The sequence below is a fragment of the Poecilia formosa genome, unplaced genomic scaffold (genome assembly GCF_000485575.1).
Source record: "Poecilia formosa unplaced genomic scaffold, Poecilia_formosa-5.1.2 Scaffold462, whole genome shotgun sequence".
NCBI classification, from domain to species: domain Eukaryota; kingdom Metazoa; phylum Chordata; class Actinopteri; order Cyprinodontiformes; family Poeciliidae; genus Poecilia; species Poecilia formosa.
In genome coordinates, this window is record NW_006800401.1 from 302,437 (window position 1) to 329,263 (window position 26,827).

The 26,827-nt window shown below is 38.2% G+C and overlaps 1 protein-coding gene and 1 long non-coding RNA gene across 2 annotated transcripts in view; one reads left to right on the forward strand and one right to left on the reverse strand.

Moving 5' to 3' along the window:
- Positions 1–4,641: 4,641 nt before the first annotated feature.
- Positions 4,642–15,777, reverse strand: c1qtnf6b (C1q and TNF related 6b). Its single transcript, XM_007577982.2, has 3 exons — positions 15,477–15,777; positions 10,281–10,473; positions 4,642–7,094 (listed from the first exon to the last, which is right to left on the reverse strand). Exons 2-3 carry the CDS (start codon positions 10,459–10,461, stop codon positions 6,547–6,549), a joined length of 729 nt encoding a protein of 242 aa, XP_007578044.1. The 5' UTR covers positions 10,462–10,473; positions 15,477–15,777; the 3' UTR covers positions 4,642–6,546.
- Positions 15,778–20,873: 5,096 nt separating this feature from the next.
- Positions 20,874–26,827, forward strand: part of LOC103156073 (uncharacterized) — a 20,232-nt gene continuing 14,278 nt past the window's right edge. The window contains exons 1-3 of the long non-coding RNA XR_478112.2: positions 20,874–21,005; positions 21,985–22,045; positions 22,697–22,795. This is a non-coding gene — a long non-coding RNA (uncharacterized LOC103156073). The remainder of the gene's footprint in view (positions 21,006–21,984; positions 22,046–22,696; positions 22,796–26,827) is intronic.

The following is a 26,827-nucleotide window of genomic DNA, read 5'->3' on the forward strand; positions in this document are numbered from 1 at the left end:
AGAATCTGAACCAGGTGAAACTATGCAATTTGCGGAGGACATATTTAGGAGTAAAGATGTCTTCTTTTTTTTACTTTTTACAGTTTGGTTTCATTTCTGCCTGGAGTTCTTTCATCAAATATCCTTTTTAAGGAGTCTGCATGTCCCAATTAACAGCTTAAGTTTAGTCGATTACTAAATTAGTTGACGGTTATTTCATTAATTGATTAATCCGATTAATCCGATTAATCTGATTAATCGTATCAGCCCTGAATTCAATACAAAGTCAAAGAGGGCATTTAAATCCAAAAGATCATCAAGTGCAACATAATAATGATAAAAATATCTTTGTGCAGGCCTTCACAGGTAATCAGATGTGAAATGTTTGCTGGCGGTGGCTGTTCCAACTAAATTCAGGTCAATTTGCTGAACGTTTGATGTGAAAAGAAGTCCCTGACAATCTTAAGACCTCGCTGCAGGATTTTCCCTGGACTCCGCTGGTCAGTTTCAAGAGCTGAGCTGTTTTTGATCCGGAGGCCTGCCAGGAAAGAAATTTGTGAAACCAAACGCCAGATTAGAACACAACATCAGTTTTCTGCTGAACAAGATCGTCAGAATGGCGTCTCTGGAGAATAAAACTATTTGTACAGATAAAGGAAAGAGTCGTTTTCAGCTAGAGAAATAGTTTTTTTTTTTTGTTGTTTTTTAAAGTTTGGTGCCGACCGAATCCTTCGCAGGAGAAACCAAACATCAAGCAAGATGTGAAACATAATTGTGGAATGTTGCAGTTTGGATCTCTCTGCTCCCTCTGGGACGCTGCAGCTCACAGTTGCTGCTTAACTTTTCCACCTAAAATCAAAAGTGAATGAAAAGCTGAATGTGAACTGTAAGCTAACCTTCCGACAACATGATTGATTAATTGTGGATTCGCCTAATAGGCCCAGGACGGCTCTCTGTTAGGGAGCAAAAGGAAAAAATTTGAGTTGAATCCAGTTGAAACACTTTGGGAGAAATCTGAAGTGAAGCAGGAAAGTCCCCCAAACATCTGGCAAATGAAGAGGCTGCTGCATGAAAAAGAAGTCGAATGTTTTACTGCCGTAGAGACGAGTGGAGAATTATGTAAAGTACCTACATCAAGATACAAGCTGCATCAAGTCAGATGTGCCTCCTGCCTCCCTTAAGGACGGCAACATCTGTTGAAAATGCATTTCCTTTTTGTTGTTGTTGTTGTCTGGGACCACAGCAGAGCAGAGGAGCAGAAACTGCAAACATCCAGGAGACACTTTGCACTTATTACCTAAACAAGTTGCTTTTTTTTTTTAAAACACAACTTTAAGGTTTTATGTACTTTCATTTAACAGCTGCAGATTGCAGGTTTTTGATACAAAAACATTCCACACTTACATTTGTGAAAATGTAAGTGTGACTGAACCGTCACTAACGTTTCATTTCTCTAGTACGGAGCCCCCTAGAGGACATGGGGAATTTTTTCTTTTGCGCTACCTCGCGAAACTTTTGAGTTATCATGAGTCAAATGTCTCTCTTGAAGGAATGAACTCAGAAACCCTTCACACTGACACGGTTGTTTCCAATTAAGTGTGAGAATTTATTAACAAAATAGCCCAAATTTATAGCTGTATTATTCCACAAATAACTTCTTTCCTTAGCTACTGGGAAAAAGGAATACAAGACTAAACCTTTCCTGCTTTAGAAGTCCCAAAATTATTTATGCCTGCTAAATGCCACAATAATGAGCGTGAGATTTTATCAGAGATTGTTTTTTATCACTTTTTTTTCCAGATTCACAGATTAGCATATGTCTTTTAAGCAATACGATTTGGGCCAAATATTTTGTATTTTCTTCCACAAACGTCTCACAGATTGCAGGAATTTTGGCCCAGATCTCCAGGCTGAATTGGTGTGGCTGAGTCAGGTTTATAGACTGCCTTACTCACACTCAGACATTTTCTGCACTGCACACAGAGCTGTTTGTGAACAAACATGCACACTGTGCTTTTCACATATTGGAGACAATGTACGGTTCTCTTCATACCCAGAATAAAGAAATGCTTAGTGCTGGTCTCTCACGTAAATTCCCAACATAACCCACTGGATAATATGTCTATAAAGATGTGGAAAATGTATTTTGGTAAGCCTTCACTGTAACTTTCTTCAGTTGTTGTCTGTTTGTAGAGCTGGCTGCCGTCGGGAAAAGAAAAGGACGAAGCTGAGGTGTTGTGTCAGCCAGTGCACAGTGTTGCGTTTTATTTTCTCTGCTGCTCTCGCTGCTTTTGCACTTTTTCTGACTTCCGTCCTCCTGCAGCCTTCGGTGCCCTCCGATTCACCTTACAAACAAACATTATTATCTATTTTCACAGTGGAAGCGATAAAGCCGCTTCTCTCACATCCTCGGCCTGATTGTATCACCGTACCGCTTCCGCTTTGACATGGATAATGCCGAATGCCTTCAGATCCTGAGCCGTTTTCAAGCCTCGCTCGTACAGTTTTCCTTCCCTCTCTGCAGCAGATCGGTGTTTTCTGTCCAAAGAAAGCTTTTTTCAGAACTTGTTTGGCTTCACGAGGAAATTCAAATTTGTCTTTGTGTCACGTTGAGATAAAGTATTTAGTTTTATATGGCTTGGACATTTCCTCTGAATAGAACTCTTGACTTTTTGAGGTGTTTTTGAAAATTTAAAACATCAATCCTTCATCTTCCCTATATAAAAGGTTGGGTCATGGGGTGAACAAGTCCAGGAGGGAAATCCAAACCTCCACATTCATCCGATACCTGATAACTCTCTCCAGCAGCTCAACAGGGGATCCAAATGTGTTCTTAGGTCTGGTCTTATATAGATATATATATATAGATATATAGTGTCTGCATTGGCCCCCGGGTCTTCTCGCATAGATATGATAAGAATGGAGTTTCATGGTATCCTCACATCTGACAGCTTGGTAGACTCGGTTTGATTGGGACCAGCATTTTTTTTTTACATTTTCAGCTGCTGCGGTTCTCTTTCACACTGCACTGTCAAACAAACCAAACCCTGTGAAAAACCTGTTCCACCCCTGGCCTGTGGTGGCGCTGCACCAAGAACTACTGAAGGAAACGAGAAGAAGACATGAGTGCAGCTTCCTTCTTCACAAAATGTAAACCAAATTGGAGTTTAGGGGTTGTAGGATTTCACGTTTGTCGATGTTAAGAGACCTTTGAGCCATTTCTTCCACTAGTCACTTCTTGCATTTGGAGCGGTCTTCAGTCCGCTTGCATTCGAACTGCACCAGACTTCGGTTCAACCAAAACGTGACAGAGGATTTTAGGCCAGACCAGAGTTTGTTTTTTTGTTCCACGTCAGAATTCGACTACACGTTCACACCTCTCCAAACGAACCGGACTAGAGTTTGATTAAAGTGGACTAAACAGGGCTGGTGTGAAAGCATCTTTAGAGGTGAGCTAGCACATCTTTAAACCACCAGATCACTGTGTGGTGCAGGTGACATTCAGAGTGTTAACTACCTAAAGCTAAGTAATGTAAGTCCTGTTGACTGGCCCAAACAGATAATGAAGCTTGTTAAGAAGAACTATGTTCTACTTTAAGTTTTCTATGTTAGTTCCACAGTGTGGGATGAATTGTAAACATTCTGTTTTGTGCTAATATGGTGTTAAAATGTTTACCATGTGGGTGTGTCCTCTGTGGCAGCCATCTTGTGTTCCAGCTAAAGAGGAAGGCTGCCTCAAATGTAGCTATTTTGTAGGAAGTGAGCTGGTAAGAACAGTCTTAAGACTGGTTGACAGTTTGAAGAAAGTCAAAGTACGCTTGCTCTTATAACTTATTAAATTCGTTATTTGAACACTGGTACGTACATCAGTCTCCCTGACTTGTTTTGATGTTTTTTGAATTAGTAGATGTCTCTTTTTTAATCTTAAAGTTGGAAATTTGCAGGTTGAATCTATGACGGTTGTCAATTTTTAAATTTTTTGGTAACTGAAATTGGCTCAGTATAGCAATAAAATATTATAATCAGATTGCTGGTGATCCAGTATGTACTCTTCACTTACCATTTGCTAAATGGAAGTTTATCTCAAATTTTGCCATTCTGTGTTTGGATAGGAAGCACCTCCGACCAAAACAAAGTCAAAACAACCTGAAGTAGGTGAGATTTAGAAACTTTCAGTCTTCCTCCAACTCACACAGCTCGTCTGTTGTGCCTGTTGGAACAGCCTCCATCGTTCTGGGCTGATGAAGCAGGAAAAATGCCATGTCTTTGCTTCTCCCGCAGAGCTTTGCAGATCTCCTCTGAAAATCTAAAGTATTTACAACGCCGCAGCGTGTTTTCCTCCAGCGAAGCGTCCCTTTGGACGGCATCGCTAATGGGAGAGGTGCGGCCAAACAGATGGAGCCGCAGACTCATCTGCTGTCTCCGAGATGTTTAAATGGGCTTTTATTTGTTTGTGCCGGAGGAGTGGCTCATTTACGGGGTTAATCTCGAATCCGGTCTCCCCTCGTGGGCTTCAAGCGCTTCGTCGGGAGCCAAAAAGCATCAAGAATCAAACAGTGAGGTAACTTTTCACAGCAGAAGTGCAAAACAAACTCACTCCTTTGCAAAAAGATTTCAATCGAGATCTGGACAGAAGAGGCACCTGCTTTTATGCGGGACAGATGAAATTATGCAATATTTATTTATTTGCGTGTGTCAGTGACACAATACAAGATGACCTTATAAAGAGGAAAACTGTTTACAAATAGTTTACAGCCTCAACAACATGAGTGATTACAAATCTGGAAGCCATTACAGACAGAAAATATACAAATATTTACATAAAACTGCTCTGCAGTTTGTAGTCCGTCCAGCAAGAATACAAGGCGTTTCTTTAGTAAATCCCTGACGTATGCTTGGATTAGAACACACAGCAGATTTGTTGTTCATTTTTCTAATATTCAGTTCACTAACATAATAAAAAAAAAATACAGGTTTACATGTGAAAGAAAAGCAACAGTTAGTGATGATTTTTTTGGTGAATTTTACGAAATAAAATGTGCAATAAATGTTGAAAAAGATATTGGTTTGTGATGAAACTTGACCTAATTTTGAATGTTTTCGTTATCAGCTGAAGAGACTGATGGGCCAGGTTTTTGCAACAGCTGTATCTAACTTAGCAGTAGAACAAACGAGGTTCACAATATTTTGATACTGTAATTGCTGAAAATACCTCTTTTTTTTTTTCTTTTTTTTTTTTTTTTACAAGGTTATATTCAGCCATGCCTCTTTTCATTTCATTTATAATTAATGCAGCACTCTGAGAAAACAAGCAAGCAGAAAAATACTCCTGGCCTGACAGACACTGTTTTGAAGAACCTTTTTAAAATCTAGGTCAGACAAAGTTTAGTTATGAGCAATAAACGGAAACTTCTAACAGTCAAACTTACAATATGGAGGACTTTATTTATTTAAAATTTTAAACCAAACAAAATGCATCCCGGGAAAATTTAATGAAGAATAAAACAAAGCCTGCATGGGAATTGGAAAGAAACACTGCAGCAATGTTCACACTGGCATGACGTCTGTACTTGTTTATACTGCTAAGTTAGTGTCAAGTTGTTTTAAAGGGTTTTTTTATGCAGCATATGTGTCGTTCGTGCTTCAGATCTCTTTGATATTTATCATCATTACTGATTTCCACTGAATGATTTACCAAAGTACCATTCATCTTTTATTCAGGGTGAGAACAATTTTTTATCAAGTGTAAAAAGAGTGCACTCAGTTAATTTCTAATGTGAGAGAAAACAAACTGACAAAATTCTGAAAAATCGATTTGATTTCATTTGGCATAAAGAAGTGTGCAATTAAAGTTTTTAAAAACACGGAGAGATGATGTTGGGATTTGAACATTACCATGTTGGAGTCTTCTTCTGATGGCCAAATGTTAATAGCTAATAACTCTAGCTAATAGAAAATAACTAAAGTTAACAGCTAATAACTAAGGCCAAAAGCTAATAACCATAGCTAACAACTAACACTAATGGCTAATAATGAGTTAATAGCTAATAGCTAACTACTAAAGCTAATAACTAATAATTAAGTTAATATCTAATGACTATAGCTAGTAGCTAACTACTAAAGCTAATAGCTAATAGCTAATAACTAAATTTGGTCCACAAGAGATGGCCCTATAGATATTTTATAGTTGGTCTGATTGCATTTAAACTCATTTTTCTTCCATAAACCCCATGAAAAGAATTTCAGAGGAAATTTTTAGCACCACAAAGAACATGAAGCATGACCTAATTTGTACAAAAATATAATTCAAGTACAAAAAGATTTCTCTGTTTTCTTTCCCAAATACTACTTATTTATTGTTCCTCTTTATTTATTTATTTTTTGGGCAGCCTCTATTTATGAAAGCAGCACATTTCCTCTCATTGGTGAAAGAAATATTCAATAGCACCACTTGTACAATATTCTCTACTACAAAATGTTGTAGTAGAGAATATTGAGAGAATTGAAAGAAAAAAAAGTGAATAACCAAACCTAGATGCTCCGCCAATCCCAATTTCACTTCCAGTCTTATTGGATGCCCGGCGCCACCAGGTATCCATTGAACGTGATGTAAACATCCACGTCGTCGCTGTAGATGGCGTTCTCGCGCTCCCGCTTGTAGAGGCGGACCCACACCTCGTCGTTCAGGGCCAGGTCCAGCATGACGCTCTGGCTCTGCATGATGGACCTCTCGCTGGGCTGCGCGTACAGGATCACCTTCTCCTTGTCATTGTGCATGAGGTGCAGGTAGGTCTCCTTGAAGTTCCAGGTGTGGATGTTGACGTTGAAGAAGTAGATCCCCGGCACGTAGCAGTAGAACTTTCCCTTGAACATGTTGAAGTGCTCGTGGAGGTTGACGAACACTGTGTCGAAGACCAGCGCCTGGTAGTACTCCACGCTGTGCAGGGACTTGCGACGCCCAACGGAGAAGGAAGAGTGCGGGATCTTGCAGGCATCACCGGGAGCGCCCATCTGGCCTTTGCTGCCTTTTGGCCCCAGGTGTCCTCGCTGCCCGGCGGGCCCTTCCAGACCCGGCTTCCCAGGCGTGCCTTTGTCTCCTCGGTCGCCTTTGTCACCTGCAGACACAGGAACAGGGGGAAGTTTGATGGAGGAATTTGCTATCTACATAGAAGACAATGACACAAAAAAAAACATTGGCTGTTGTACATAGCAATGGTAGCTATGCATATGCTATGTTTTTTTTTTTTTGTTATTTTGTTAGATTAATTTTCTAATCCTCAGTGTTTACCTCTTTCTCGCTCTCTCTCCCCTCACACCTGCAACCAGTTAGCCAATAAGCCCAGGTATTTTGTTCAGCATTCAAATTCCCAGTACTTAAGCTCCTCATTCTCAGTCACTCCTTGCTGGTTGCTCCCGTTACACCCTGTTATTTTCTCTGTTTCTTCCCTGTGTTCCCTCCTGGCTTTTTTCATTGGATTTATGGTTTGTGTTTTTCTCTGGCTCCCTGTGATTTTTGTAAGTTTGTCCATCATTTTTTTCATTAAACATTTTTCATTTACTCAACATGTTTACCTTTCTGCATTTGGGTCCACCATCAAAACAAAAGCTAATTATGAAGTTATTGGAAATGTGAGCTTTCAGAAGAGGCTGCATGTTTTCTGATTCAGTTTTAACTGAATAAGTTAAAATAATTTCTGTTATACATGTAGATTAAAAAAAAGCCTCTAAGGGGTTTTGCTAATTTAATGACTTCTAACTGAGACCGGCTTATGGGGGCAGAAAGAAACTTTTCCTCACTTTCTTCTTCTGCTACTCTCCAATTTATTATTTTTGTTAACTTTTAGGGGTTTTCTGTTTCCGTAGAAGCTACACCTGGTTTGACGTTCTGTTTGGTTGTGAATCCTTCCTGAAGGAACTCTCTCCATCTCCTGCTATTAACTTCTTTCTTTTCATTAACATAGAAAGTTCTCCAATATCAGCTCTTCTTTCTTTTTTGTGTCTCTGCTCTGTCAAACCTTGAGTTGGCCGCTTGGACTGAGCCAGGTTCTGGTTCCGCTGGAGTTTTCTTCCTGTTAAATGATAGTTTTTTTCCTGTCACTACATGCATGCTCAGTGTGAAGCATTGCAGCAAAGCTAGTGATAGCCGCCATGTACTCGTCCAGGAAGAGTGAATGCTACAAGGCAATAACTCGGTGCAATCTGCTGAAGTTCTTTAGACCTAAAATTTTAATAATAATCTGAGCTTAATGCATTGTTTCATAAATAGGACCAATTGAACTGAAATTACATTTGTTGTGAAATGACGCTGTCTGAATAAACTGAATTGAATGTAATTGCAGATTTGCACTTTTGAAGAACTACTCCTGATATGACTGAACAGTCTGTTCTTTTTTGGTATGCTCTCTTTTGGCTTGAAGGTTACACTATCTAAATCTACATTTATTTAGATGTGCATGAGCTGATTGGTGTAGACGGTTTCTCTCCATTACGCTTCACAATCTTTTTACAGTGTGTGGAGTTCTGACTTAGACGCTCAAAAGTCTTTATGTTTAATGATGAATAAAGATGTGGACTTTGGGTTTGAAACATTACCATTAAGCCTGAGAGTGAATCTGTCATAGTTCAGAGGTTATGATTGTTGACTTTTGGAGCTTTTTTTTTTTTTAAAGTTAAATCCAAAAGACAAAAGGTCAGAGAAGATGTGACGTTTTAGTTGCTAACGGTCCAACATGTGAAACCACAATAATGATCATATACTGTTTAAACTACTCTGGTTAAGTTGGTTGTGAAGTATCTGAAGCGACATTTTATGTAATAAAACCAGGCTTCAAAATGTAGTAAAATATCACTGAAACCAAAGTAAATGACACAAATGTTATACAATCCTTTCTGCTATATATATGTAATAACATTGCTACACTTTGCACCAATTCCAGCCATCAGGTATCTTGAAATTGGCCTCTGTCTCTTTAAGACTCCTGTTATGTTGAGGGTCAAATTGATCCTTTTAAAAAAAATAATAATAAAAAAAATAAATAACTAAAAAAGTTCGATGTATTTTTTTCTCTTTGACCCTTCTTCTGCTTGGCTTAAGTAACCTATTAAATTTAAATAGGGTAATTTTACATATTATCAACAAAATGAGCGAGTCAAGGTTTTACTTAGCCAAATTTATTTATTTATTTTTAGGTTTAATTTAGAGTATGCCTGTCATCATCAGACCTTAATTTCTAATGAATATATGTTTATATTAGTTATGTATTGGGTCCACTTCACATAGAGCACAAAATGATGTATGCACTAAGGCCTGCTTACAAATGACATGTTGATAATACAAATACAGGTACATGCTTCAATGCTTTTAATAAATCAACATCCAGGGCTTCTCTGAATCTATATTTTTTGATGCATTTCCCTTCGATAGAAATTGTCAAAAGTTGTAAAGATTACTGGCACTGATTGTTTACCAAGAATCATTGAACTGTGGTTGATTTTAAAAGTGGTTCCTGGTCGTTTCTGTCAATGGAGGATCTAATTTTCTTTTCAACAGCACGTCTCGTATCTCATTTCCACTTAACCATGAATGCATCATCACAGTCAGCTGCACAGTTCCAGCATGATTGCTCTTCTGATTAAGCACTACTACACCAGGCACACGGCCTTCTGCTTTAAGTCGAACAAGTGATTAAAGCAAAGCGGCGCGGAGATACAACAGCGTACTGGTGCCATTGTAGACAGAAAGAAAGAGGAGTAAATTTCACACTTAAAAAGTTAGAAATTTAGCACCACTTGTATCTCAGAAATTTTCTAGTAAAAACAAGGAAATTTCTCAGTTTGAAAAGTCAAAAATTTGCTTGAAAAAAACTCAAAACTTTTGAGATTAAACTCAGAAATCTTTGAGAAAAAAACTTAAAAATTCTAGAAAATTTGCAACTTTTCAAACTGACATGTCCACATTTTAATGATTAATGTCAACATATTTAAGTTTATTGCAGCAATTTTTTGATTTTACAAACTCAGAAGTTTCTTAGATTTCTGAGATACTTTAGCAGAGATTTACTGCTAAATCTCTGCAGTGTCTCTGCAATGAAATACTTGCAGAGACACAGGGATTAAAACATCACAGTAAAACACTATATACCTTCTGCATTTCTTCCTGCATGGATTTTCTGTGCTTTAGGAGTCAGAAAAAAAAGAAAAACCTGAATTTCTCTCTGATCTTTAAGCTTCTTCCTAAAACCAACACAGTTTGGAGAAATACCACCGTGACACAGTAAGTTAGCTCGCTAGACTTGCGGTACCTTTGAGAATGGTCATGTTGATGACAGTTCTGACTTCAGGCATTTGGTAATGAGCGGTGGTGGCCGGTGGATCCAGCTGGTCGCAGCATCGCCTGCAGAGCCGAGTCGGCGATCTGGGTGAAGAGGAGACGCAGCACACCAAGGCGAGGAGGAACAGCAGCCTGGAGTTAGCAGTCAACATGGCTGCCGTCACCTGAGGAGGCAGGACAGAAAAACAAAAAACATACTCATTGAACTATAATGAAAAAAATCCTAAAACTTTTTTTAACACTTTTTTTTTTCATTGAACATCTGAAACATCAAGTAGAAGCTAAAACCACGATTTTCTTTGTTGGTTTTGACTGTGTTAGATTTTTTTTTCTTTTTTTTTTTTGCATTCCTGTGGATTTCTGGTCAAATGTGCAAATACTTCTTTGACAATAAGAATATCCTCCACTGAAAGTAGTTCTCACACATGACTGCCAAACGTTATGGATCTGGCCATAACTCTTCTCGTTTAATGGAGGCCTGGAACGTGCTGCACATCTGAGACACACAGGATGAAGTTCATGCTGCGTTTACTGTGATTTAATTCTCCAGGGATTCAGACTTGCAAACATAAAAACCTAAGCAAATCCTATAAACCTCTGTGGCTGATTCTTGGCCATTTGGAGGTGTTGGACCAAAAAAAACATGAGGCAAACTTCGAGACTAAAAATGAGGATATACTGCAGGATTCCTTTCAGATTGCATTCAAGTGAATGCAAACAAACAAACCAAAAAAAAGTATGGATTTGATCTTTTGATTTGCTTTCACAAATATTTCCAGGGGAAATGTGTGCGCTTTCTAAACCCACAGATTTTTGTGCATGATTTCCCTGAACCACCTCAGAGATTTGTTTGATTTGCATGAAAATGTGACAAAGTAGCAGCTTCCCAGTGCATTCAAATGCAAATATAGTCCAAAACACAGAACAATAAACGACAGAATTATATTCATCGAAACAAATCCAGCCACCTAATCTCCATACTGACTTTATCTGTTCCAGAAATGCCCAAATATATGGTAGATCTCTGCCAACAAATATTTGTTTTTTTCTTCATCTCTCTTTCATTTAATGGAATGAAATGGAGGAGTTGCAGAGTTCCAGCGTTAAGGTGGACAGTCAAGTTGACAGGTGAGCTATTAGTCGTTCTCAACATTTTACACTTTTTGGATGAATGAGAGCTGTTGTTAAAGGAGCAGTCTTATGTCAAATGCTTTTTTTATAGCTTTATATCATGCAATTATATTACATGATAATATAATTATATTTCCTCATCAAAAACATCCCTGGAGTGTTGCTTTGTTTCTTTCATGCATGTTTGTGAAATCCATTAATCTCCATGGCAACCATTCATCTGTGTAAAACGCCTGGGTGGACCTAGCCCCGCCTTCGAGAGGAAGCTCCTCCCCTGAACTGCAGTTTCCAAGCTTCTGCGTTACAGAGCAGTTCTCCCCTGAGACTTCCCCTCTCAGCTCCTTCAGACTAGCCAGCAGCAATTAGCAAACACCTGGTGGAACTGTTATCTGCTCCTATAGAAGTAGCTCCTATAATGAGCTACTTCTCAGGGCAATGGAGGTAAAAACATTGTTATAGGGTCAATAGAAGAGCGATGGAGTGGTGACGCCTTGGAGGAGGAGTTTCAGAAAGAGCAGGAGTTTCTTAAAGAGAGAAAGATCTAATTTCAAGGCATTAAATCGGGAAGTCATATTTGCCATTTATAAAATTTTTATAGCAACTAAAGCTAATAGTTACTTGACTGAGCTGTAAAATGGCACTATGTGCCTGTAAAACACAAAATGCTGTCACAATAAATCAAATGGGAGGTTTGCCATGTTGGGGAGACATGGAATAGTGCCCAGCTCAGTGGAGAACAAACAAATCCTGTAGAAAATGTCATATGTAGAACAAAACTGATTCCAATATGCTTAAAAAAAAGATTAATATCGGCCAATGTCAGTGCCGATATATTGTGCACGCCTAGTAATCATGGAAGAAAACCTGAAATAGACTTGAAACGTGGAGGAAGTTTTAACTCCTGCACGACAAATAAACATCCAAATCATTAAGTTTATTTATTAGAATTATCTGATTAACGCTGATCACCATAATGTGACCCCATATGCTCTTTTCTTTTAGCTTTTCAAAGCTAAAGAGTGGAAATTTTGGATATAAAAGCCCAATTGCATCACTGTGTTCATTGTTTTTTTTTCCTCTTCGTTGCATGTTCTTTCTCAGTATCCATTGTACTTCATCTCCATCTTTGAATCTCTCCTCCTTCTCTTTTCTACCACTTTCTCCAATAGTGGAAAGCGAGGATATAAAATAAAGCGTGATGAGACACAGGAGGGAAATAACAGAGCTCCTCTTGTGTTTTTCCAATGACGGATGAACGTTAATATTTCAGATGACGGATGGAGCTTGACAGTGAGAAAATGAAATGTTTGGAGCTCTGCCTCAACGTTTCTATCCGACTTCTGCCAGTAAAACACAACCACTGTAGTTATAATGAGCATCTGTGTCACTGTTGAAGTCGGCCTTCTGTCAGAGGACAAGCTAACTTTTCCAATTATATTTATGTTGTTGATTTAAAACTTCTCTTCTTAGTTTTGACATATACCAGAGTATTTATTGTCCTACTGGTCTACACAGATTGCAGCAAATATGGAGTTTTGATATTCTTAAGCTATATTTTTCAAATAGAGTCCCAGTCGGTTGAGACAGATGGTTGGTGCGGGTTTTTTTCTCCCGTTTAAAGGAAAGCCCTTCGTTTCAACTGTCGCCAGATGCTTGCTTAGACGTTTGTTGTGAATTGGCGCCACATGAATCAACTGAATTGAACAGAACTCATCAAGAACAACTGTTAGAATAATTGGGGCAGATTTAATTAGCTCGCATTTACTTTGTTTTCTTTTTTCTCGGTTAAAATCCCTCCCAAAAAAACGTCCTTTAGCTCCTCTAACAGGTGACGATTTCACTTCAGATGAACCAAAGTTTGACAGACGAAGGAAAGTGGATTTGCTGGTTATCATTAAAACACCTTGTTTGGATATGCGTCATTTTAGCTGGCCTGCATTTTGTCCTAATCTTAACCACATTAATGTCCCTTACAGCTGGAGCAGGACTGATCGCCACCTGGACATGGAAACAGAAGATTTCCATTAAGCGTGCTCTTCCAGGGTGAATTGTTTTACCTCAGACGTTAGAAACCATGAGCAGTTTGCATTTTCTGGCTGTGAGTCAAAAGACTTATTAACTTGCTGAATGCAATGAGGTTTGACACCAAAGCTACAACACATAAAACCTGAACTGCAGTGTGTAGCCTCATTGCTGTAACCAGACTTGACATTTTCATAAAATACCTCTCCACATCTCAAGATCGGCTGCGAGTGACTTCTTTATGAAAATGTAACAGGTGTGTGTTTTTTGGAGTGTGTGTTTTGTGACGGTCTTCTGCAGGAAATTTCAGCTTGTGTCAAAAATAAAGATACAGAAACGCAAAGCGTTACACACATTTACCAGATCATCCACAACAGACACAAACAGTCCCTTGACATGTCTTGGTAGGTGTTGCATCATGAGGCTATGGATATTGTACAAGTGTGCCAATAGAAGTTACAAAACATAAAACATTATTTCGGTTGTTTTGAGCTGTTGCTAGCATAAAGATCAGAATGTCTCACTGCAATTCAGAGCAAAGGAAAGCCAGCTCATCAACTTTTATATAAACCCAGCTCCAATGTCTATTCTTATGACCCTGAAAGACAAATCAAATCATCTTTAAATCTAAAATATCTGGGACCATGGAGCAAGAGAGGCTACTGCTGTAGGCAGGAAGCAGAGAGCTCTTTTCACAAAAAAAACATAAAATAAATGCATAAGATGGTAATGCATTCTTCCACTTATCGGCAACACAGCATTCTTACTTCTCCCAGAAATCTCAAATGAGCGCTCTTACTGGTATCTGGCTCTGGTTCCGCATCCCCAGAGCCACAATTAAGCATGGAGAAGTAGCATTCAGCTTCTATGCACCACTAATCTAGAACAAATTTCCAGAAAACTGCAAAACAGTCGAAACACTGACTGGCTTTAAATCAAGGCTAAAACTCAACTGTTTAGAGTTGATTTTGATTCATAATAACTGGAACATTTATCAATATATTTGATGTATATTTACTTGATGGCATTTAACAAAATGTAATGTTCATTACTTGTTTCATAATTAATTGCTGTATTGCGTTGTTACAATGTAAAGCACGTTGAACTGCCTAGTCGCTGAAATGGCTCTACAAATAAACTTGACTTGACTCAGTTACTCTGAACTGTACTTTCACACCATACAATTGTGTTATTTCTAAACCTTGGCAAAAAAAAAAAAAAAGAAAAAGAAAAAGTGGAGCACAGAATCAGGGCAATAACTTTGACTCATGTAACTGAGCTCTATCTGTTGCATCATCGTTGGCTTTGACCCCATGTTAGAGAAGGGTCAAGTTCAGATATGTCCACACCCAAAAACCGCTTGCTCTGACAAAGAAGTTTAAATTTACTGCACTCACAGTTACTAGGTTATCTGAACAACCCTCATTCTAAACCTCCTTCCTTTCCCCAAACAATCTATGTACAACTTGTCCAACTTAGTCCTAGCTAGCGCTTCAACGAAGTGAACACACTCTACTGGAACTGAGTCAACCACATCCAGCAGTCAGAGGGATTTCATGGTGGAAGCCACGTCTACAACGCCAGAGCATCAATTTGGTATGCAGCGGGAGTCCGGATAAACCCGACAGAAAGAGTTACACAACTCCCTTACGCACACGCGCTCACACACACATAAACAAAAAGCCGGGTAGCGCATCGGGGCGCGTGAGAACGCGCACGGGCGCCGTTACTGTAACTTTTGAACAAAGAAAAGTTCTGCTGAGTTGGCGACTTGTGAGGAACTTCAACAATCCTGCGCGTCTCTGCAGGCACGCAAACGCGCCGCCGGGTGTTTCTTTTCTTTTTCCTCCTTCCCGGCCAGCTTTTCTTTGACATTTTTCCTCTCTTTCTTCCCTCCGTCACTGTCTTCCGAGAATTTTCTGCAGACGCTCGCGCGCTCGTCGCAGGTCGCTAGCTGTCACAAAGCGCGCGCGCGTGCGCGAGTGAGAGAGAGTGTGCGGGTCGCTTCTCTTACCTGGTGGATTTTCTCCACAGTCGAGGAGGAGGAGGGGGAAAAGAGGCAGTGCTGCTGCTGCTGCTGCTGCTGTCAGATTGAGAGGTGGAACGACTTAGAGGAAACCTCTCTAAAAACACACACAATCTCTCTCCCTACTGCTCAAGTCTGTACACTCACACACGACACACGCACACCCATAGCAGTCCTCCCTCCATCATGAAACTCTAGAAGTCAGAAGTTTATCTTCCTGCACACCAGTCTCCCCCCTACTGCAGAGGTTTAGGCTGCTGTTCCTCCTTCCAGATGTTCTGTCGAGAGCAGAGAGTGGCACTGACAACTTAAAGAGAAGTGTGTTTAAGTCATTACTCCTCCCTCTCTGCCTTCTGCCTACACACTGCACTTCTATACGGTGTGTTTTATGCATTGAATTTAGTGTTTAACATGGTGCTTTCCAATGCGGTCCTTTAATTTCAGCAATCTTAATTGCACACCAAGCCGTCATCTGCTGGTTTAATTCTCTATATATAATGCAACATAATTTCATTCTCTTACCATTTCTTATTTTATCCTATTGAAAAGATTCAACAAATTCTGAACCGGTCATTTTATTATTCAATATGGCGGCCTGTGAAGAATGATGGAGCTCCTTCTCTTCTCTTCTCTACCCTGATAAACTAGATTGCAGATTTTGACTGAAAGCAGGGATGTCCAGAGTGTGTCCTGTGGACAATTTGAGGCATCTGAAATGATAGTGTGGCCCCTGTAATCACAATTTAAGAAAAACACAAACTGGTCAACCAACACAAAAAGTTGGTAGACCTATACTTTTTACTTGACAGCTTAAACTCGTCTTAAAATATTGCATTTTGGGTAAAACACCAAGTATTTGTCTACTCTCAGCTGAATGTGATGCTAAGAAGGATCACAAGCATCCAGCAATCATTGCTCAATTTAACCCAATCTCTTTTTTTCTTCTTTTTTTTTCTTTTTTTGTAAAATAAAAACATCAAAAACAGTTAACCAAAAACTTCTGGAAATTGTATGCCTTAATACAGAAATCTTGAGATTAATTTCATTTTGGATCTACAGTGATTTACAGATGTATCAGGACTAGATAATTGTTGATCAGGTAAATCTAAAAATGTTACATTTATGTCCAGACATAGTTCATAGTTTTAGTTAGGAAAATAAAGTCAAGGTATCTTCACACTTTTTCAGCCCACAATTTGACAATAAACAAAACAAAACAAACAAACAAACAAACAAAAAAAAAAAAAAACAGAAATCAGTGAACAAAAAAATATCTTTGATCACCACTGACATCTGCAAACAATTTTATCTCTTACGGCTTATTGAGTGTTTCATTTTATGCCCAGAGCCTATTGATTGTTTGCGGGGCTTACTAAAGAAAAGTCTTGTTTATCGGAGCTAATAAAACATTTTTACAGGCCTTAATCCCAAGCTGTTGTGCTAACACAATCATTCAATGAATACAACTGCCTAACTTGAACGAAAAGCTACAATTGCAGAACAACTTATTCTGACAAAAATGGATTGGATGAAATTGTCCTGATTAATGTTAATTAACTTCTGATAAGTACAAATACATTGGACAAAAAAAGAGTGAAACATGATGATTTAATTCAATTTGAGATGAGATGAAATGAGCCTTGGTCTCCACAAACAAATCAAGTCAAGGTGGAGTAAAGTCCCACTTTCGTGCCATCAGCCTGAAGCCAGTTCATGCAGTTCCTGTCGACTAAAACGCAGAACGATGGGCTTTGATGGTAAAGACAGATAATTACACGCCGATCGCCCCATGCGTTGCCTCGTAAAGTTTATTTGTTACCAGAAGCTCTTTAACTGCGATGCTGAATTCCTGCTCCATGCTTCACACTGAGTCACGTATGGTTTGTCCACCAAGCTTCAGGGTTTCGTTCTTCACATTTACAATGATTCATTGGGGCTGCTTCCCTTGAATCGTCTTCAGTCTGGTAACACACACTGCAAAAATGCAAAGTTTTAACATAGATTTGTTTTTTTGGGGCGGGGGGGTTTTGTCTACTTTCTAATATGAAATATCTTGGTTCACTCGAAATAAAATAAAACTGACTTATAGGTAACTTTTCAGAAAGATGCAGGAGTTTATTTTAAGTTTTAAAAAATCCTTAAGTACTAGTACAGATTATTTCCTTAAGTGAAATAATCTGCCAGTGAAACTAGTACTATATTTTTTTTTTACCTCAAACAAACTCCTGCATCTTTCTGAACAGTTAGTTTTATCTTATTTCAAGTGAACTAAGAGATTTGCATTAAAAGGTAGAGCAAAACTACTCTGGAAGATTTTTTGTTTTTACAGTGAACCCACCTGTTTCCCCCTGTGAATCCTATAGATTTTGCTTTTTGCTGTTTCATTTTGACCCTTTCTGTGTTTTTTCCTGTAAATCCTACAAATTTTCTTTGATTATTTAACCCTGATTGCCATATGAATCGAACTGAACCTATCTTGCGTAGTAATGAACGAGTGTCTTCATTCTCCCGTGAATTGTAACTGACTACCACAGTGGCCAAACTAATAATATTCAGTACTATGTGTTTTGCCCCATATCTCAGCTACATTCTTCACCTCTGTCTGTCTGCACCCATCACTTTTCTTTTTCTTTCATCTGTTATTCACTGGTTAAATCCAATTTTCCCATCTTCCTTCCTTCCGTCATCTCCTGTGCCAGCAGCCGCACTCCTTCACACTTTTCAGCTCTTTTCATCTTCTTGTCATGCTGTCTTCTTCACTGGGATTTGCCATCAGAAGTATGCAGATTTGAGATCACTTTTTTGTCTGTCTCAATTTGCGAATCTCCTTCTAAATTTCTCTTTTTCACAATACTTAGGACTCTTTTTTAACGCTGTCAATCATGCTTATGTATGCTACTTACACCCTGCCAATTGTTCTCTGCTGTGCTACAGCTTCTTCCCAACAGCAGACCCTCCCATGCTAAGTCAAGCTAGTTAACATAGACACTGTTGACGCCAGATAAACGGTTTTTTGGTAACCTTTTCTGTCATTAGGACATTTAGCAGCATGTAAACAAGCTTGATTGACAGCGCTAAGACCTTCCCCTTGGCTCTGATTGGTTGTTTCTGACCGGGAGCGGTCCATTTCCTCAGACGGCTATAGAAGCACTGTGAGGAGGAGAAACCTGATCTTTTCACAGATTATCTGCCTTATATTGCACTATCAGGACATAGCTAACATGTAAAAGAAAACAAAAAACGTACTGTTAAAATACATTAAAATTAATAACTTTAGGGGAATAATTTATGTAAAGCAACCTTGCCCAAGCATCCCTTGTTAAATCATAATTATGAGCAAACACACTTTTGGCTCAGTTTAGCGAGCCAGACCCAAATCTGATTACTACTTGACCTGCTAGTAAATCATTTAAATAGAGCTTGTTTATTTCAACGATTCTACAGTATATCTGAGTTGAGCTCATTATTTGGTTTGCCTCCTCTTTTACCACACTTTGCTTTTATCTCACATGTTTTATTTTCCATTTAACTGGCAGTTCCAACTTTGCAAGAAACTGACAGACAGATTTTGTCATTTTAAAACCTTCATGTCATCTAAAATTCAGCATGACTGAAAAACGCTTTAAAAGTCACATTGTGTTAAACATCGTTGTTTGTCTCTCCCCAATAACCACAGAATCTTTCAGTGAGTTCCGGGGTAAAATAATGAATATATTCTCCACATATTCCAATAAAAACTTTTAAGCTATTGGTATCTCTCAGCTTTATGTTGTTTCACTGGAGTAAATTTCGTCCCATTGTTTCTGAAAACAGGATTGATGGGTGTGCGTTCCATTTATAAATCTCATAACTCTGGAATGGACTGATGGACTCTGGAACGGTTCAGATGTATGACTCAACACACCATTACACTACAGCTGCAGACCTGAGGTCAAGTTTCACTTCCTCAGGCAGTGGATGTAGGTCAAATTAATCAATGCAGTATTTTTAAGTCAGAAATGATCCCTGTATGCAATATGTTATATCTGACTCTCAGCATTTCCGGCAGGAGCTTTCTTTAACTTGATGTAAGAAAAACCAAAACCAGGAGAAAGTGCCTTGCATTTTCTCCAAAAAGTGCAAGTAAATTTCTTAAATATATATTTAAGAAAATAAATTGCCATGTAACCACTGATTTATTGACTCAATGAGAAAGTTTTGTGTTAGTTGTAGATTTGATATGGGAATGTTTTTGATTTCTTTAAAGCCATTGAAGTGGCAGAGAAAGTTTCATTAATTGACTTTTGATGTGTTAACGGTTTTATTCCTGAGGTAGTTTGTCAAGCGATTTTAAAACCCAAACAGAGTTGTTGCATAAAGAGTTTTCAATGGATATTTTAGTAAGATCTAGCAGAAGATTTGAATACTTTTCTTTTTATTTAAACAAACTCAAGTAGTTTAACCACAGACTGCTCTGCCTATTGTTTTGTCAAGTTACTGTAAAAAGTTGCAGAATTACAAAAAAAAATTGTCTAAAAAATTGTAATAAAAAATGGGAAGTATAAAGAGAAACATTTTAGCACACCTAAAAAAAAACCTATAATGTAAAAAATGCTGTCTTCAAATTTCTGGCTTGTTGTTTTTTATTGTTTGTTTTTACAAATCCTTTTGTCCTCTGCGCTCATATATTCTTTGTGACCTCTGTGCACTTGAAACACCCTCCTCCCACGTCCTTCTGAGCCTAACCACTACTCCCAAGATAAATCCGAACCACTGTTAGCAAAAACACCCACACAGGCTTCAGCTGTGGAAACCATCATCCGGGGAGAGGATCCCAAGGGAGTGACGGAGAAAAGGTTACATGAAGAGAAAGAGAAAAAATATATAATAATCTACTGTTTTAAAAAGACAAAATTGACTTGCAGTGCTTTGAAAGAGTTTTCGAAAACCATGAATGTATTTCAGTTGGACTTTAATCGATAGTAGGAAATAAATTGCAATTTATAAAATAAAAATCTGGAACCTGTGGTGTACATTTACATTAATGGCCCCTAAATCAATACTTTGCAATAACAGTTGTAATATTTGTAAGTGTATAAAAATTTATGTAATTCCTTTCTTTGCAAAATTAGTTAAATTCCACAGATTTTCAATTAAGATTTTTTCCTGGAACAAGGCAACTTTCCCCCCCATCTGTTATTAATTCCTGTGCCTGCAACATCATGCAGCCATCACCGTGTTTCATTGTAAGGATAGTTTGTTTAAGGTAATGAACAGTTACTTTTGTTTATATTGATAAGAAGTTCAATTTTGGTCTCATCTGAACTTTTACATCCAGAATATGTTAGTTAGATTGCTTATTTGCTTTCATTTCATTGTTTCATTGCCTGAGAGGTACAGGACTAAGTTATTGCGTGTAAACTGGACGTTAAGGCAGTGTGCAAGAGCGCAGCAGTGCGCATGCGCATTAAAGTAGCGAGGGAAGCTTCCAGAACATTTGCGGACTTGCATATTGGAAGAAGCAGAGCTTCTCTAAAGGTGAGTTATTCGTCTTCGATATATTTTCATGTGTCATGGAGGCCATTAATATTCACATTTACTATTACATATTATTTTTTTCTCATAAAATATAATGCATAAATGTCTTTGCAGACTATTATGCTAATGTTAGCATATGCTTATGAGGCTAACATTAGCTAAAAACTGCCAGATGTTTAACTTGGGAGCCTTTATTAATGTTTTCGTCCATGATAAGAGCTCTGGCAAAATATTACTTGTCTTTCAGTTGTACCCCTTTAGCATGTATGTAAGCATAAACCAAGACTGCCAACACTCATGTAGCATTAATTTCACTCGGCATTCACAAACAATTCGATTCTTTTGAACGGCTCCATTCCGTGAATAGACTGAGACTCATAAAAACTCAGACTTTGCTTGTTGCACATGTAGCATGGAAGAAAAAAAAAAGTATTCCACTAAAAATCTCTCACTTGTTAATTTTATGTATTTTTATTTTCTTGATTTTATTGCCTTCTTTTAATCTTCAAATGATTATTCAAAAAGAAATACAATAATTTTGGGAAATTTATTAGATTTTTGTGCCCATAACCTGTGACATCACTTCCTCCCTCCCAATTCCGTTCATGGCAATAAATTAGCAAATACAGCCTATTTTGTACACAGTCTCAGTGATAACAAATGTCATTTTAAAATTACACACATGTTCGCCTTTAAAATGCCTGAGTGAAAACGTGCTCATACATTCTTAACTGTTTGGGGATGAAAACTGGTTGAATATTGATCTATTGCCTTCAAAGTTCATGTTTGTGTAATTTCTTTCGGTGGAGAGGAGACTACAAATGAAAATGACCTTTTATTAACCATTCTGACTACTGACATGAAAAAGACTCAACCAAAACTGTCAGATGACTTTATTACCCTGTGAAAACAACTCCAAAAAATATAGTCCAGATAGATTAAATTTTTCTTTTTGAATTTCTTTCTTTCCTTCTTACAGAAAGTTTCTGTTTACGTCTTAGAGAATGGATGGAAAGCCAGTCCAAGTGGAAGTATTTGAGGTGCGTTTTATCTTTATCTAAAGAAAAAGATATAAAACTTAAGATATCTCAAACATAAGATGTAAAAGCCTTACAAAAACTTCATATTGTAGCAAAAATTATTTTAGTATTCAAAATGCAGCATGAATTGACTAGTAAATATATTATTACGAGAAAACACAGAAGTATTGTGAGGAAATACAAACGTTTTGGGTTGTAACACAAAATAAAAATAAAAATCTAAATGACCCATAGGGGACTCTGCATACAGAAAATTAGAGTTTGCTGCTTAAAAAACAAAATAGAAAAAGAAAAATATAAATTCTTCTCTCCTGGTACTTACAAGTTAGGATTCTGGTATATTTGGCTGTTTTTGTTTGAGTTTTCATTGTAATTTCTGTGTGGGAGCAGTGCTATCTGTCGACTCATTTGTTAGAACATGAACATCCATCACTAAGTTACTGACGTTAAAACCTCTCCAGAACAGGATAACGTCCCTCCATCGGGGTTCATCTCCTGTCGGTTTGAGAAAGAGCTATTAGCTTTTGTCAATCAGAAGAGAGTTAAATGTGTCGGGAGCTGATTTCCCGACCTCATCAGTAGAATTTAGTTGCAGTGTTACGAGCTCCATTTGTCTTCAGAGAGTGCTAAAACTTATGTTTTACACATCAGGCACTGGAAAGAAAGGTCAACATCCACCTCCTCCTCATCGCCGCGGGATGTAAACATTCGTCGGACCAGAGTAAAGAGAAGCGGTGAAGCTTGAAAGAAGTGAGTAATGAGAACTTTACCAGTAAAGGAGCACATTCTAAGAGCAACTATTGTAAAAACGAAAGGGATTTAACATTTTGATCTTTAAGAGAAAATGTTTTGTTCATGGCACTAAAGAACACAGCAACCCGGTAAGAAAAGCTTGTAAAAGTGCACTTAACTCTCGTTCAACAACGTCAGTCCATGAAGTACACGTGGTGACAGAGCAGCAACAGGGAGTCGGGGTCATTTGATACGACTGTTTATAAAACCCTATTAGTTTTTTTATTTTTTATTTTTATGTGAAGCTTTTGGGATTTATTTTAAAGTCATAGCTATACCTAATTCCTTTAGAGCTAAAGCTAATTTAGCACCGTTACAGGAAGCCTGACCAGTTCGGGGGGCAACACTTTCACAAAGTTATTGTGAAACAAGCATAGAATAGAAATAACTGCAAAGGTCAAACCATATCCTCCTTTAAACTATAGAGAAACACAAAGTCTACTAATCTCCAAAAGTTGCTGAGTGACCACAAAAACATCTGGAAGTCATACTCAGAAAAAAAAACAGAAGAAAAACAGTGACCACAGCTTGTTTTTGTTTTTCAAAGCTTCAGCTCTCGATGTTCTTCACTCCTCTGTTTTCTCTCATTTCAGCACCGATAAACTGCTCGAAATGGAAAAAAACAAACAAACATTGGGTACATCCTCAGAAGAAAGACTTGGTGGTATCTCCTGTTAAAATGCGTATCATTAAAGGGGCAGTATTATGTATTTATGTATTGTCAAATATGACTTAAAAGAAATTTGACTTGGTAAATGAACGCCTTGAAATTGGGCCTCTGTCTTTTTAAGAAACTCCTGCTCTTTCTGAAACTCTGCCTCCAGGAAGTCGTCACAACATGGCTCCTCTATTAACCCCTTAACAACGTTTTTACCAGCGTTGTATGAGAAGTAGCTCGTATTATGAGCTCAGAAGATGTGCTGTTTCGCCTGATGTTTGCTAACCGGCTAATCTGAAGGAGCTGTGTGGGGAAGTCACGGGGGGACTGCTCTGTGAGGCGGGAGCTTCGAAACTGTAGCTCAGAGGAGGAGCTTAGCTCTCAAAGGTGGGGCTAGGTGTACCCAGTCGTTTTACCCAGCTGAATGGTTGCCATGGAGATTAAAAGATTTCTCAAACATGCATGAAACAATCAAGGCAACACCCCATATAAGAGGGGATCACATGATAACATGAACTAAAGCTCAAAAAATGTAATTTTACATAACACTGCCTCTTTAATAGTTTCAGTCATATCAGGATTTATCCTCTTCTTGGGTAAAATACAAGCTTACCTCCTCACTCAACACCATATATCTGATAATATAATTTTCCAAAAACGTTCTAAAAAGCTAGCAGCTTTTGCTTCTTTGTGCTGTGGATTGATTTGTTTTGTTTAATGATGAAGATGAAGATGAGTTTCAATGATCTGTGAAAGATAACAGACATCTTGAGGGGATTTTTCCTTTCCACTTCCTGCTAACATCAATCCATCCAGAAGTGAAACCTACATGCTAATGCTCAGCTAAACTTCAAAACATCATTCATTGTGTATTTATACACAATGTATGAAATGGCATGTCACTTGATACAAGCGCCTTCCCTTTAATTCCAAGTGTAACTCATGGAAATATGCTGAAATCGGCTCATAAATATTGTAGTTAGTGCATGAAAGGAGAGCTTGAGTCTGGTAATGACGAGTATCATTATGCCTCATTAGCTTAAATTAAACTAAATTCATCTTTCATAATTGCCTTTAAAAAAAAGAAAGAAAATGCAACAGAGCAACAAGCTGAATCCATGCCAAATATTTAATAAACACCCCACTCTAGGTTTACTGGTCTTTGGTATGCAATGCTAATTCATTCTCTACATTATTCACTCGTTTATATGAATCTTTATTCCCACATATCTGGTGATTTGACCCAGCAGAGGAAAAATCTGAAGGAGCTTCTGGCCACCCTTTGGCAGAACGATCTGTTTACTTCTCCTCCCCAGCTGCCACTCTTTTTAGCATAGCTGTCTATCAGTGGCATGGAAATGATTAACCTCCCCAAGGCTGAGTCTGGCACAGTCGATTATGCAGCACAACAAACAACAAACTCAGACACACACTTTTTTTTTTTTTTTTTGCAGAAGTCTTACATTTTTGGAGGTCAGTGTGAACTTAATATCAGGATATCTGGTGATTTGTGTGAAATTGGGAGTCTGTTTCACTTCATGCACTACAACTGGTTTAGATATATGTAATAGGGTAGATGTGAAGGCAATGTTTTTTAATGATAAAAATCTAAATTTCCTTTGCAGACAAACAGTCTGAGATCATGTAGTATTAACAATGCTTTGCTTATGCGAGTGGGTGATATGAATTTTATCACAATATTTTCTAGTATTATTGTGATAACAATAAAAGTGACTATTATTTTTTTGGGGTCTGCTCTTGAAAAGCAAATCCATTTGTAATACACATATTTAGTCATATTTTAAAATTCCTTAGTATTTATTGATACTCCTTTATTGAACTAATGGTGGTGAAAAATAGTAAATATAATCCTGACAGTTCAGACAATTTCTTGTTTATTTAAAAACATTACTATAAACCCCTACTTGCTTATGAACCTAGTCCAGTCTAAATTTCGAAAATTATCTACTTGTTTTTCACCAGACCCCTGAGGTAAATAAAATGTTTACTTGTGCCTAGCATTGTTCTTAGGCTGTTTTCACGCCTGATAGTCCGGTAGACTCGGTTCGATTTGGGACCAAATTTCCAACATTTGTTACATTTTCAGCTGTTGCGATTTGCCTTCGCAGTCTACTGTGTTAAATTAACCAAACCCTTAAAAAAGCTTTCCCCCTACTGGCCTGTGTTGGCGCTGCACCAAGAGCTACTGAAAGAAATGACACAAAAACCGCAGAAGTAGACACAAATGGAGTGGTGTCAGATTTTAGCGGCTGTAGGATATCTCTGTCGTTGGTAAAAGACCATTTCTCCTGCTAGTGCTAGCTTAGCATATTTGTTTTGGCTGTAATTACCCAGAATGCCATGCTTTCTAAGTTTTTCATTGAGCTAGAGTGGGCCTTCTCCCATTCAGACCTCCCCATACGAACCGGACTTGACTAGAGTTTGATGAAAGCCGACTGGTGTGAACGCACCCTTAGAAATATTTGCTCAGTTACGGTTTTACAGATGCATCCCAACCATCACGGCTATTTGAAACACACCAAACAGGAAACTGTGGGTAGTTCAAACATTGCTGGAAGCAGTTGTTTTGATTGATCGTGTCTGTTCTCACTGAAGTCTTGTTTTGTGGCTGTAGTTGTGCTTCATAGAGCAGAACTACTGCAATGTTTTACAGCCTAGTAAAAGCTCAAAATGGGAACTTATGGATGAGGAAACTTTCCCTGAGGATAGGGACTCGTTTCCACAGAGAGAAGCATAAGACAATTGCAGAAATGCCTGAAATTAAACAAGTCTGCTTGAAACAAAGCCATGCCAACGAAGTTCAGCCAGAATGAAGAAACAGCTGGAGTGCTAATATAGGCATTGCACCTCACATTAGCACCGTGTTTTGATTAATAAAATATTGTCGAGTGATGTATGTTCTTTGGCTGCAGATTCATTGGTTTTCAGCTGAGAGCGCTGTTACTCTCTGGTGCATGAACGGCTGAAGTGATGGAGTTTTCATCATTACGGTTCCAGGAATGATGTTGGTATTCATATCCATAGCTGTTTGCTTGCATAATGCTTCAGGTGAATTTACTTCCCACGGTGACAAATTACAAAATTTTATATTTAGGTCTGAAAGTGTTTGTTGGAGATGGTTCTCAAACTGTGGTGAAAGGACTAATTGTGGTGCTTTGGCTGCATTTTGGAGGCACTCAGAAGAATCTTTGATGTAAATGACATGCGAGGTAAAGAGAAACACATTAAGTGTGATGTAGATGTAACACTCGCTATGTGTTTACAGTTAATAAATTTGTAATAAGACCAGAGCTAGGTTCGGCTACAGGAGT

Coding starts and splice junctions, on each gene's coding strand:
- c1qtnf6b (XM_007577982.2), bottom strand. CDS start 10,461: ATGTTGACTGCTAACTCCAGGCTGCTGTTCCTCCTCGCCTTGGTGTGC. Junction 7,095..10,280: donor CAACATGACCATTCTCAAAG/GTACCGCAAGTC, acceptor CTGTGTCTGCAG/GTGACAAAGGCGACCGAGGA.